The sequence below is a fragment of the Lagenorhynchus albirostris genome, chromosome 9 (assembly GCF_949774975.1).
Source record: "Lagenorhynchus albirostris chromosome 9, mLagAlb1.1, whole genome shotgun sequence".
In the NCBI taxonomy this organism is placed as follows: domain Eukaryota; kingdom Metazoa; phylum Chordata; class Mammalia; order Artiodactyla; family Delphinidae; genus Lagenorhynchus; species Lagenorhynchus albirostris.
In genome coordinates this window covers 58,470,344-58,483,701 of record NC_083103.1, presented here as the reverse complement: position 1 = coordinate 58,483,701, position 13,358 = coordinate 58,470,344, and the positions used below count along the sequence as shown (strand labels likewise).

The following is a 13,358-nucleotide window of genomic DNA, read 5'->3' as shown; positions in this document are numbered from 1 at the left end:
CCTCCATGTAGTTGTGTTTTTTATGTTTTTTCCCTCTAATTGATTTCTTTTTTTTTTTTTTAAATTGGACCCTTAGTTTCTGCACACACACAAAAAATTATTTTAGCATGCTATATACAAGCTGCAGTGCAACAGGATGGTAATGTGATAAGACAGGGCTAATGCTCTTCTCTGCCCAAAAGAAAATTTCCAGAATTTCACATTATTTTCTTTAAAAAACCCATTTGCTCTAGTATTAAAATATATTTATTAAGATATAATCAGAAGCTAATAAGCTCAGAAGTATAGTCTGAATGGAAACACACCTTCTATAGGCAGGGTTTATTACCTCCTCACTGGCTAAAAACATGAAGTTTCATAGTTTTCATGGACTTTTTTCTTCCCCCTTTAGATTATTTCTGAGAAATTAAAAGAGAATTTACAGAAAGGTACAGAAGCTTCTCTTCAGATGTTTGATGAAAAACAAGAAAAACAGCACATTTAGTGTTAGTGACAGAGAGCAAGTCCGGAGCACCTACAGTTGAAAAGCAGAATATATTTTTGCTCCCACTTACACAATTACATTAAAATATGGGCACAGGAGTATTTTTCCATATTAAATATCTAAAGCCAATTGTTTGTTCTGTAACTTTTCTTTAAATGACACTCATGGATTCTTTACTTATTAAAGTCCAATATGTAACCAAAGCCAAGTGAACTATGTACCACCAACTATTCCAGAACTGTAGAACTTCAATGCCCTCCCCTATCCCCACCCCACAAAAAAATAAAAGGAAAGAAAGAAAATATTTCCCCAACACCCCACAGAGGCTGCTTAGCTCCTGGCAAGACATGCAAATCATATTCTCTAAAAAAATACACCCCTGCAAACTTCAAGGCATTTTATCCAGCATTCTCGCAGGGCTCATAGTATAACCAAAAGATCAAGGGAGGAGTGGGGAAAAATGTTGAATCATTCTGGGTTCCCCGTGATTAGTGTATCACTTTAGTCACAGAACAAGATACAGAGATCTTTTAAGTGGATTTGCCTTTCCAGTGGGTCATTTGTTGCCCAAGTTGATGACAGCAGGAACTTTAGAACCACGCTTGTTAATAAGTCCATATTCATTAATCACTTGCATTCACACTTAAAAACGAAAACTAACAAAAGAAAAAAGAAAAAAAACTATTCAGTACCAGAGATTAAATAACCATGTGTAGTCTCTTGAAATAAATTTGATTCCTTAAGAAGTCTAATTACTTTCAGGTGCCTTTTTTTTAAATAACTATATATATATATGTGTATATATATATATTTGTATATATTATCCTGTGATTCTACTTATGGTTCCTCTGCTGCGTTGAAGATCTAGGAGCATAAAAGCCTTGTGTCCCCCATGAACGGTGGCTCTAATGCTGCAGAAAGGTTACAAATAGGCAGTCTGGTCCTTCATTGATCTGGACTATCCATGGCTTCATTGTAAGTGATTATCCTTTTGAGATCTTGCTTCTGCAAATTCCAAACAGATTCCATTTCTTTAGTGTGATATACAATAGCAGCCCTCAGGTCAAAAGAACCCCAGCTATCATTCCTTTCTAGGCCTCTCTGGTATCTCTGTTCTTTGGCGGAGCCTAACAAAGTGTTCGTAGGAGACGCCAGAGGATTTTGATTTTCTATCTCATAGTCCTTTGAGAGAAACACTAAAGCACCTTGACTACTGGTGTCTGCTTTTTGCAGGTCACCTATATGACTGGGTTCCAAGGATAAGGCTCCACTCTCACTAGTAGTCCCAGATTTTAGAATGCTACCCAGAACTTGAGGACTAGTCCGTTTTTCCAGCTCATAAGCCTTGGGAAACACAGGATGCTCAGTTCCTGAGGGGATTATTTCAGCACCCTGTGAAACCAAAGTGGCAGGATATTCCCCTTGAAATGTCACCTCCATCACTTTATGATCTGATGATTTCCCAATAACAGTCTCAGGGCCAGCACTGGGCTCATTGATAAATGATAAACCCCACTGATTCTGGAAGATATCCCCCAGGTTTTGCTGATCTGTCTGAGAGGGTAGATCCACTTGTGCTGTGCTCAACAGCACAGTTTGCATATTTGAAGGGTAGATAAAAAGGCTGGACTTAATTTGTTCAACAGCTGCTGAAGTCAGACTCATGTCTTGGAGAACTGAATCAGTCCCAGAAGAGATGGGTGTTAGAGTATTAGCAGCAGTAGTTAGCAGTGGCTGACCCCCAGGAGAATACACACTTGCATCAGTCCCTGCTAAAACTGGCCCATTAGAGAAGCTGGCCGAAGTAACAGATTTCAGCGCTGACATAGGGACCTGGGATAATCGACTTGAAGATTGGGTCTGAGTTTCCCCAGTAGATGACGAAGAGGATGAAGATGAAGATGGTGACACGGAAGAGTTCTGTACAGTTTTGTTGAGGTTTTCCTTAACTTTGCTTGCATAACTTATTTTAGGAACTATTTTAGCACTGCTATTGTCCACTGGAAAAACTGGGGGTGGTTTAAATAGGGTCCACGAGTCCTCTTTGGAGGCAACAGCAGAAGTATGCTTTCCTTTGGGCCGATCATCAAACTTTTTGCTGCTCACACCAGGCTTAATATCAGAGCTTTTCCTCAGCATATCACCCACAGCAGGTTTTCCTCGACTTGGTCCTCCAGGCCCAGTTTCATACTTCCAAATGGGCTTTGAACCATCTACTCGATTTCCCTTTTGTTCACTGTAGTCAGGCTTGAAAGTTTCAAGTCCCTGTTTTAAGGTTGGGACATTGGTCTCTTGTTGCATTATTTTGTCCTGCACTAAATTAAGGTTTTCACAACCCTTGGCACTATTGCGCCTAGCTTTCCTTTTTTTAGGAGTGGTATATCCTCTCTCAGATCCACTACCATCATTATCTGCTCCTTTGCCCATATAACCATTAGCAATATAGCCAGAATTATTTGTTACAACACCATTTGGAATTGCTACGGTATCAGTCTTGTCTACAGATTGGTTCTCTCCGGATTTATTTTCATAAGACTTCCCATTCTTTTTGTCCATACTGTTTTTCTGAATAAAATTCCTGGTTTTAATTCCTGCTTTCCCAAAGGTGCTGGACTTTACAGTCTGCTTCAGATTAGTGTCTACAACTTGTTGGTTGCCATTGAGGACCCTGGAAATAGGGTTGGTGGCTTCATCAGAACCCAGGTTCTTTAAAGATATTTCTCTTTCTCCAGCATTACCATTTAGTTCACCATAGCCTGTTTTCTTCTTCGGCGTTTCCTGGTGCTGCTGGAGGGCGTGTTTCTGCTCATGTTTCAGCGGCTTTGGCTGGGCCTTGGGGCTGCCCTCGGCTCCATGCTGCAGGTATTGGTGAGGCTGCTGGTGATGGTGGTGGTGATGGTGGTGGTGATGGTGGTTGTGGCTGTGGTTGTAGAAATAATAATGGTGGTGGTGGTGCGACTGCTGCTGCTGTTGCTGCTGGGGGTGATGGTGCGGATGGTGGTGGCTGTGATGGTGCTGAGGCTGTGGCTGGCTGGGCTTCTCCTCCATTGAAAGCGGCTGGGACTCTCTAGCTGAGGCTGCGGGCTGCTGCACCGTCAGGATCTGAGGCCTCTAATTGATTTCTAATCTCACAGCGTTGTGGTCAGAAAAGATGCTTGATATGATTTCAGTTTTCTTAAATTTACTGAGGCTTGATTTGTGACCCAAGATGTGATCTATCCTGTAGAATGTTCTGTGCGCACTTGAGAAGAAAGTGTAATATGCTGTTTTTGGATGGAATGTCCTATAAATGTCAATTAAATCTATCTGGTTTATTGTGCCATTTAAAACTTCTGTTTCCTTATTTATTTTCATTTTGGATGACCTGTCCATTGCTGTAAGTGAGGTGTTAAAATCCCCCACTATTATTCTATTACTTTTGATTTCCTCCTTTATAGCTGTTAGCAGTTGCCTTATGTATTGAGGTGCTCCTATGTTGGATGCATATATATTTATAATTGTTATATTTTCTTCTTGGATTGATCCCTTGATCATTATGTAGTGTCCTTCTTTGTCTATTGTAACATTCTTTATTTTAAAGTCTATTTTATCTGATATGAGTATTGCTACTCCAGCTTTCTTTTGATTTCCATTTGCATAGAATATCTTTTTCCATCCCCTCACTTTCAGTCTGTATGTGTCCCTAGGTTTGAAGTGGGTCTCTTGTAGCCGGCATATATATGGGTCTTATTTTTGTATCCATTCAGCAAGCCCGTGTCTTTTGGTTGGAGCATTTAATCCATTCATGTTTAAGATAATTATCAATATGTATGTTCCTATGACAATTTTTGTTAATTGTTTTGGGTTTGTTTTTGTAGGTCCTTTTCTCCTCTTGTGTTTCCCACTTAGAGAAGTTCCTTTAGCATTTGTTGTAGAGCTGGTTTGGTGGTGCTGAATTCTCTTAGCTTTGCTTGTTTAGCTTTAGGTATCTCCACTGAATGTGAGTGAGATCCTTGCCAGGTAGAGTAATCTTGGTTGTAGGTTCTTCCCTTTCATCACTTTAAATATGTCATGCCATTCCCTTCTGGCTTGTAGAGTTTCTGCTGAGAAATCAGCTGTTAACCTTATGGGGGTTCCCTTGTATGTGTCATTTTTTGCTTGATGCTTTCAGTAATTTTTCTTTGTCTTTAATTTTTGCCAATTTGATTACCATGTGTCTCAGCGTGCTTCTCCTTGGGTTTATCCTGTATGGGACCCGCTGTGCTTCCTGGACTTGGGTGGCTATTTCCTTTCCCATGTTAGGGAAGTTTTCGACTATAATCTCTTCAAAAATTTTCCTGGGTCCTTCTCTCTCTCTTCTCCTTCTGGGACCCCTATAATGTGAATGTTGTTTCATTTAATGTTGTCCCAGAGGTCTCTTAGGCTGTCTTAATTTCTTTTCATTCTTTTTTCTTTATTCTGTTCCATGGCAGTGAATTCCACCATTCTGTCTTCCTGGTCACTTATCCGTTCTTCTGCCTCAGTTATTGTGCTATTGATTCCTTCTAGTGTAATTTTCATTTCAGTTATTGTATTGTTCATCTTTGTTTTTTTCCTTAATTCTTCTAGTTCTTTGTTAAACATTTCTTGCATCTTCTCAATCTTTGCCTCCATTCTTTTTCTGAGGTCCTGGATCATCTTCACTATCATTATTCTGAATTCTTTTTCTGGAAGGTTGCCTATCTCTACTTCATTAAGTTGTTTTTCTATGATTTTATCTTGTTCCTTCATCTGGTACATAGCCCTCTGCTTTTCATCTTGTCTATCTTTCTGTGAATGCGTTTTTTGTTCCACAGATGCAGGACTGTAGTTCTTCTTGCTTCTGCTGTCAGCCCTCTGTTGGATGAGGCTATCTAAGAGGTTTATCGGTTTGAACTTTTTAGATACTGGATACTGATCATGGAATAGTGAATCAAAAAGGTAAGCTACAGATTTCTTAAAAGCCCATTTGAAGTTCACTCTAAGAATTTACACAGAGTCTCTTTTGTCTCTTTCTATCAATTCTAGCAAATTCCAGGCAGACTAGATTAAAAAGAAGGAATGGCAACAAATTTGGTCCAACTTTAGTCCACCACAGTCTGCCCTCTGGTCATAAATTATTCACATTTCTCCAGAAATATAAATATATACCCCCTCTTTCAAGACCACCAAAAGTTTTATCTTGTTATAGCATCAAGTTCAGGCTTAAAGTACAACATTTCAGTACCCAGATCATGTCCAGGTGTGGATGAGGCACAACAGTGTTGGCTTCACAGGCATTTTTTGTTTGTTTTTCATTTTTATTTTTTTCAAATGCAGAGATTTGTGATCTAAAAAGACAATTTATCTTCTCCAATAAACAAAAATCATTTGGAGATAGTGATAAAATAACTGCAATAGACAGTCAAAAAGGGGTATAAAACACGCATGCTCCAAATCCTACTGTTTCCAGGGCAGTGAAGGTATGTTTATTAGGAACCCAGTTTTCCCCCTTGGGTAGTTCTCTGGGGGTCTTAGCTCTGCCTTGTGAGTCATGCTTCCTTTTCTGTAAGAAATCGTCCATATTTGTAGCTGCAAAATTTTGTTATCCTGTTCTCTGCCCATAGAAATATTTAGACTTCGAGTCACCTTTTCCTTTTTAATTGTTTTTCTCCCCCCTTTAAATTCAAGCCAGTTTGCTTCTACTTTTCACGAGAGTATGTCCTAACAACTTCGTATATGTTCTATAATGAATCATAAATTAATAAGGAATAACTCATTTTTGCTTACATTTCCTGAGAGGGAGGAAGAAATCTCACTTGATTCTCATGTTTTGACAGTCATTGTGTCAAGCAATTAACACACATTTTGTACAATTCCAACAACAGTCATGGAAGTTACATGTGCACATGTTTATGAATGAGAAAATCAAAATGCAGAAAAGAGAATTTTAATTTTCAGGTAGCTTATAAGTAGCAGATGCAAGATTGCAAACCAAATATGTCTAGAACCAAACTCTAAGCATTTTCTGCTATAATATATTGCCTTTAATTCTAGAAAATTTTGCCTTCATATTGTATGTTTATTCATAACCTCTTTTGAAAATAAAGTTGAGGCAGCAGACAGCTGTAAAATGGATACTTTTAAGGCTATGTCATTTAGGCAATTATCTAGCAAACCCTTTCCGAAAATTTAAATTTAAAATGACTGAATTATTTTAAATTTGATAAACATGGAAGCATTCAGAAGTACTGTTATTGGGGAAAATGATGGACACCCTTGCTCCAGGTCATAAGCAGTGCCAACTTGACTGCATAGTCCTGATTATATCTGTAAGTTCAGTTAGAAAAGTTAGCAAATAGTATCAAATATATTTTTTAATGAAATACTGTCAAAAGAATAAATAATTCTATGGTTATATAATTTATTAAGGAGACATCTCAAACAAACTTAGTTGATTTCTTTAGTTCAATAATCCTTAGAGCCTTCAAGATGCCAATAGTCTTTATTTTCTCTGAGGGCATAGTATATAGTACTTAAAAATATATTTGATTTGGGAAATTTTTGTGAGCAGTCTTATATAAGGAGTAAGAACTTGGTATACATTCTTAGAAATTATGCCTTAGAAAAATCTAGAGTACTGTGTAAACTGAGATAGTATTTGAAGAATATAACATTACTATATTTTCATAGCTAAGCCTATGTTATTCCTTAAAGTGTAAAATCATTCATTTTATTGCATGTGCTCTAGCTATGAGAATTTGTTACCTGATTATGTGTTTTGTTTTGTCTTAGTTGTATTTAAACTTAAAACAATTATATTGCTTTGGAAGATAATGTATTTTTAAGTTTCAACATTCAAAACTAGAGCTTTTATTCAGTTTATACTATCCACTGTAGTCATCTGGGTTGTTTCTGGTCAGGATCTAATCTGATTTTCCATACACCAATAGGCTGGTTAATGTCCCCATCTGAATAGTGCTGTACTACTTGATATATATTTAAATATCACTCCAGTTGTGTTCCATCACCTCTATCCTGCCCACTAATGCTTCTCTCAGTCTCTGTAAGTAATCATTTTTATGTTTTTCCTTGTATATCCTTTCAATATTTCCTTAAGTAGGTAAAAGTAAATATGAGTATATATTAGTATCATTGACCCTTTTAATTATAAAAGGTAGCACATTGTATATCCCATACTATAATTTTCTTTTTTTAGTTGACAATTCATCCTTGAGTTTTGGGTTCCCCTCCCCCATCAATATATAGAAAGATTTTTCATTTTTTAAGATAAGCTCAGTAGTGCATTGTATGACTGCCCCTTGGTTTATTTAACTAGACCTCTATTGATGAGTATTTGTTTTGTACCTATTATTTTGTTATTTGAAAACAATGCTGCAATACACAGTTTGTACATATGTCAAATGTATGTGGGTATTTTTTAAGATACCAAGAGGTGAGATTGCTAGATCAAATATTAAAGGCATTTGTAATTTTTACAGATATTTACAACTTGCCTTTTTTAAGTTTCATTATTTTGAACTCACACCAACAATGTATGGAGAGCCAATTTTTCCAGTGTTTGGAAATTTTTGTGGAACTTAGATTTTCAGCATGATAGGTGAAAAATGATTTCTTGGTGTGACTGTACTTAGCATTTCTCTCAAAATAAGTGAGGATTTTTTGTTTTTAATATACTTAAGGACTGTTGTCTTTCCTCTGTTTCTCAAGGTCTATTATTCATATTAGCTGTTCTTAAGGAAATTACTTAAATTCCACCCAAACAAGGGAAAGATGAGAAATCTCTAGGAAAAGACAACACTATAAAAGCTTTTATAATACACTAATAGGTATATGTTAAAATAAAAATAATAATATACATGTAATTCAGCAAAGATAAAATTTATCATTTGTATTAAAAAACTAAATGTAAACTCAAAAGAAAAGACAGACTGGATCAAAAAACAAAACCCAAATAAATGCTGTATCAAAGAGATACAGTTGAGACAACATGATTCAGAAAGTTTGGAAATAAAAATGATTAATGAAAATTGTTTATGATATACCTGTGCATATAAGATAAACATATAGCAAAGATTTTATTTAACTCATTAACTAATGAGAGCAAATAATATGTTATAATTCTTTCAAAGTAGATTTCAAAAATACACACACACATAAGCAATCAGGAATATTGAAATGAATTTATATATAAGTGTAAAACTGGTCAGTATCTACAAGAAAATAATCCATTCCATCTTCACTGATCATGATTTTCTTTTGTTTTCTATGTATAAGAATCATTTGCCTTGTGATCAGTTTTTTTAAATTATAGAGTTGTAAAATAGCTCAGAGGCAATGAATGGCATGAATAACAGAGAAGAATATACTAGACAGGACATCCAGTAATATTTTTGCCTGTTTTTCCCACTAATTAATATTAGACCAGTTAGGTCAGAATAAAAAGTATATAAGGAGGAAAACAGGATATTTTATAGTTCTAAAGCACACATCACAATTGGCAATGAAGATATGATAGTCACCCATTTCTCCATAATATCTTAGCAACAGCTTTCAGCAAATGGGAAAAACAGGAGATACAAAACAAAATAGACAACATTCTAAAAATAGAAGACTTAATTTACCTCTCTCAGTTCAGGTCAGATCAAAATGTTTGGTTTTGACTACTTTTGTAGAAGAGACTTCTAACACATCATAGTATCCTCTGCTTCATCTTTCTGGAACTACTTCAGCCTCAGTGCTCATCACCAATTCATGCCACCTCTGTTGACTCCTGTCCCTGTAAAGAAAAAAAAATCAGCCTTTCTTTGTAGGAAAGTCTAACAGATACAAAGCATTAAAGAAAGACTAGCACCTTATAGTGCACACCTTCTCATAAAATCATAGGATTAAGAGAGAGTTTCAGAAATAATTTTGAAGAAATTTGAGCACCAAACGTCTTATATTATCATCAAATTCTACTTTGTCCAGTTATTGTTTTCATTATCAATATAATAGAGAACTTATGGGGTTTTATACAAGGAACGCTTCAGAACAAGGAAGAAAGGGAAATCTATTTCTCAATAGATTACTTCATATATGTGTCTCTTCCCTTCATCTTGTCTTGCAATCTCCAAAGTTGGGTTGCACTTGCTAGTTCTTTTGATGTTGGCTATTACCTCATCACTTATGACCAACTGTTGTATTTGGCATGGTATCAAAATATCGTTAAAGTATTAACAACAACTCTGTTATTAAAGTATTTTAATAATGGTATTTCTCTGGAGCTGAAGCAGAAAACTGAGTTTCTGATTGCTGAGTCACAGACGTGACATTTTAAGGTTAATGGGTCTTGGGTTGGTACATTGAATAAAACATTTCTGTGAGAACTATCAAGAGGTATAGACCCCCCCCCCGCTTTAGAATCACTGGGCTACTTGTTAAAATACATATTTAAAGGAATTTAAACTCTGGAGGTAGCACAAACTTTGTAATTTTAGCAAACTTCTCAGGTGTTCTTGATTCATACTCCTGTTAGAGAACCGTTAATGTGGATGTGTTTTTCCCCTTCTGTGGTAAATTGCATTCCTGACCATGATTCTCCATCCCTCTCCATATCTCCACCATTGGATAAGTGATTTGTGCAGTGCAATGTCTCACCCCTGTGATTTTTTTTAACTAATGGATGTTAGAAATATGGTACAGACAAATCACTGGTAAAATTGAGTTTGCTAACACATGTGCCTCTGCCATCACCAGAAATGCCTGTGCTAGCCTGCTCCTTCTAGGAGGATAAGAGGCTTGTGGAGGGCATTTTCCACAGAAAAGCTTAGGTCAGAGCAGCTGACACCAGGCACTCCGCAGATCTCTAAAGATAATTGATTGTTGTTTTAAGCCACTGAGTTTTGGAGTGATTTGTTACACAGCATTTTGCGGACACAGTTAACTGACACATTTACATTGTATCAAAAGTGAAAGGAAAATTAAAATTGGTGGCACACAGTAAAGACTTTAAAATAGAGGGTCCAACCCTGTCTCCAATACCAGATGTCCCTGGATTCCCATCCCACTTTGTTGTCTGACAAGTTACTACACTTCTAAGGCTCAATTTCATTAAATGTTAATTTATTATACAGTAAGACCACTACATATGAATGAGTTCCATTCCGAGAGCATGTTCATTAAGGCCAATTTGTTCGTAAGTCCAACAAAGTTAGCCTAGGTACCCAACTAACACAATTGGCTATATAGCATGGTACTGTAATAGGTTTATAATACTTTTCACACAAATACATAAAAACACAACACAAAAATAATGAAAACATTTTTAATCGGACAGTGCCTTGAAAAGTATAGTAGTACAGTACAACAGCTGGTATCCAGGGTCTGGCATCCAGTGAACAGGCAAGAAGAGTTACTGACTGGAGGAGGGAGAGGAGGTGGGAGATGGTAGAGCTGAAGGACCATCAGCAATAGGAGATGGAGGGCAAGCTGCAGTTTCACTGATGCCTGACGTTGATGGCACAGGTTCTGGTTCCTTGCTGGATTTAATTCTATCTACCCTCTTGAAAAAACGATCCAGTGATGTTTGGATCACCACTGCTTTTATGCTTGCTTCCAGACATCCTAGGAATAAAGGTACTGTACTACTGTACTCTATGCAATACTGTACAGTAAAGTACACAAAAGCACAACCACTTGTAGAGGATGCACACACGTGACAATGTATGCCAGACACATGAACTAAGTTACGTGATTGGACATGCAAACACATGTTCGCATCTTTGAAAGTTCACTACTTGAATGTCCGTATGTAGGGGACTTATTGTAATAATAGTTACTTTGCAGGATTTTTATAAATATTAAATACAATGATACAAAGAGTATCTTGCATTATTTCCATCTGTTTCTCTTCTCCATAATGTAGATGCCTTTTATACTGAGAGAGACACAAATAGTTGGATTTGCCTGGTCATTTTTCTGCTAATAACCTCCTAAAGGAAAAAGAGAAAATCACCTTGAAAAAACATGTGAAATGCTTGTAGAATTTTATTTTTTAAAGGTGGTGAGATAATGGCAGGACTGTTAATTAGTCTTAGCATGGAATGTAAACCTGAGTGCATAAGAATTTTTTTAACTTCTTATTTAACAAAAGTTTAGTAAGAACTTGCTTCCCATCTTAAGCTTATAAAATGTTTTCATTAATCATTTCTATTATATCAAACTTGTGCTGCTGAGCATATGATGGCCATAGTCCCCACATTGATTAGAGAGTCTTAATGTTGTATAATTTATTTTCAAAATAAATAAGTCTCTAAATACATAATTAAATATGATCATGGGTGGAGGAAAGGCTTTTTCCACAACTTTCTCTGATTTATGCTTAGGAAAATGTTATCATACAGAAAGGATTCTTCAGTTTCAGCAAAATCAGACTGAAGTTCCACTATCAAGTTCATATCAATTGCCAACAATGTTATAACAATGTATTAATGCAAGAGAGATAGTGAAGAATAGTGGACAACAGGGACTTTGAAAGTAGTAGCACAAGATTTAGATTCTTGTTTAACCACTTATTGTTGCATAATTACAGACCTTGGTTTCCTTGTTTATAAAATGTGGATACTCATAATTATATCACAAGATTGGTGATTTGATATAACATATATAAGGCTTAGCACTTACAAGTGATCCATAAATTAGTGTTATTTTAGGAACACTCTGACTTCCAACACAATTTTAAAGTGTAAAGAGTCAAGCCTATTCCATCTTCAAGAAAAAGTGACAGAATGTATTAGTCAAGCAATAAATTTGATAATAAATCATGGTATATTGCCACATATATGTTCTTTGAAGTATAGATGCATGATGAAAAGTTCAAGAGCTATAAAATCATCTGGTTTGGTTCCAGTTCAAGCTTCACTACATATAAGTTATAAAACTTTGAATAGCATGATTAACTACTTTGTGCTTTATTTATGTGTAAAGTGGGGTTAGCGGTATTTATGATGATTGTTATTGTGATTATAAAATTCCATAATATGTGTAAGTCACTTAGCACTCTCGGGTATATGAGAAAACTTTAATGGCAATTTTGTTAATGTTATTATCGTTACTTTCAGTAGTAGTAATATTTTAATCTAGTTTCTAATGCTAGCTCTCTAAATTAATGGAGCTAGCCAATTCATTTAACATTTCTCGTTCTACCAAAAATAAAATGGACTGTTTATGATGATCAGTGAGAATAACACTTGCAGAAGTCTCTGAATGGTGCCTGGCAGACAGCGGGTGCTATCTTATATTTTAGTCACACTTTTCATTTTCTCCAACAAGGATGTGATTTGGGTGTTTTGAAATAGGAAATATCAAAATGAACTGGTCAGTCTGTGCAGACATATTGAAATAAGTGAGACATGAGTGGTTTCCAAAGTTAGACAGAAGTGGGACAAATGAAGATGGGCGAAGTTCACAGAGTAAGAATGAGTGTCGAGTGAGAACCTTGGAGGCACAGAAAAAAACATGTGGGGTAAAAGGATATAATGTTGAATTGAAAGTATATAAGGCTGCCTGGCTGAGAAGGGTGGCAGAGTGACTGATACACACAAGTCCAGACTGCTGGCAGTGGTAGGCGAGGGGAGGGAGATAATGAGATGAAGTAATAGTGGTGGGTGTGTAGACTAAGGTTAAAAAGGAAGTGGCTTAGAATTAAGAATTTAAGGAGTATATGTTCAGAGAGAAACAAACTAAAATATATTTTGTTTTGTGGCATGTTGATGAAACATGGTTGGTTAAAATTTTTAATTTTGCCATTACTCTTGCCATTTTGTAAATATGACCTAAAACTTTTAGGTATCACAAGGGCAAGACGAGTTGTAATAGACCTGGTAGATGATGTTGA

At 36.2% G+C, this 13,358-nt stretch overlaps 1 protein-coding gene across 1 annotated transcript; it reads right to left on the bottom strand.

Annotated features, from left to right (window-relative positions):
• Positions 1–77: 77 nt before the first annotated feature.
• Positions 78–3,566, bottom strand: LOC132525320 (FMR1-interacting protein NUFIP2-like). Its single transcript, XM_060157863.1, has one exon. The coding sequence runs from the start codon at positions 3,530–3,532 to the stop codon at positions 1,430–1,432; it is 2,103 nt and encodes a 700-aa protein (XP_060013846.1). The 5' UTR covers positions 3,533–3,566; the 3' UTR covers positions 78–1,429.
• Between the last annotated feature and the right edge of the window lie 9,792 nt (positions 3,567–13,358).

What these genes read in the sequence shown, in the direction of transcription:
- LOC132525320 (XM_060157863.1), bottom strand. Translation starts at nt 3,532, where the DNA reads ATGGAGGAGAAGCCCAGCCAGCCACAGCCTCAGCACCATCACAGCCAC.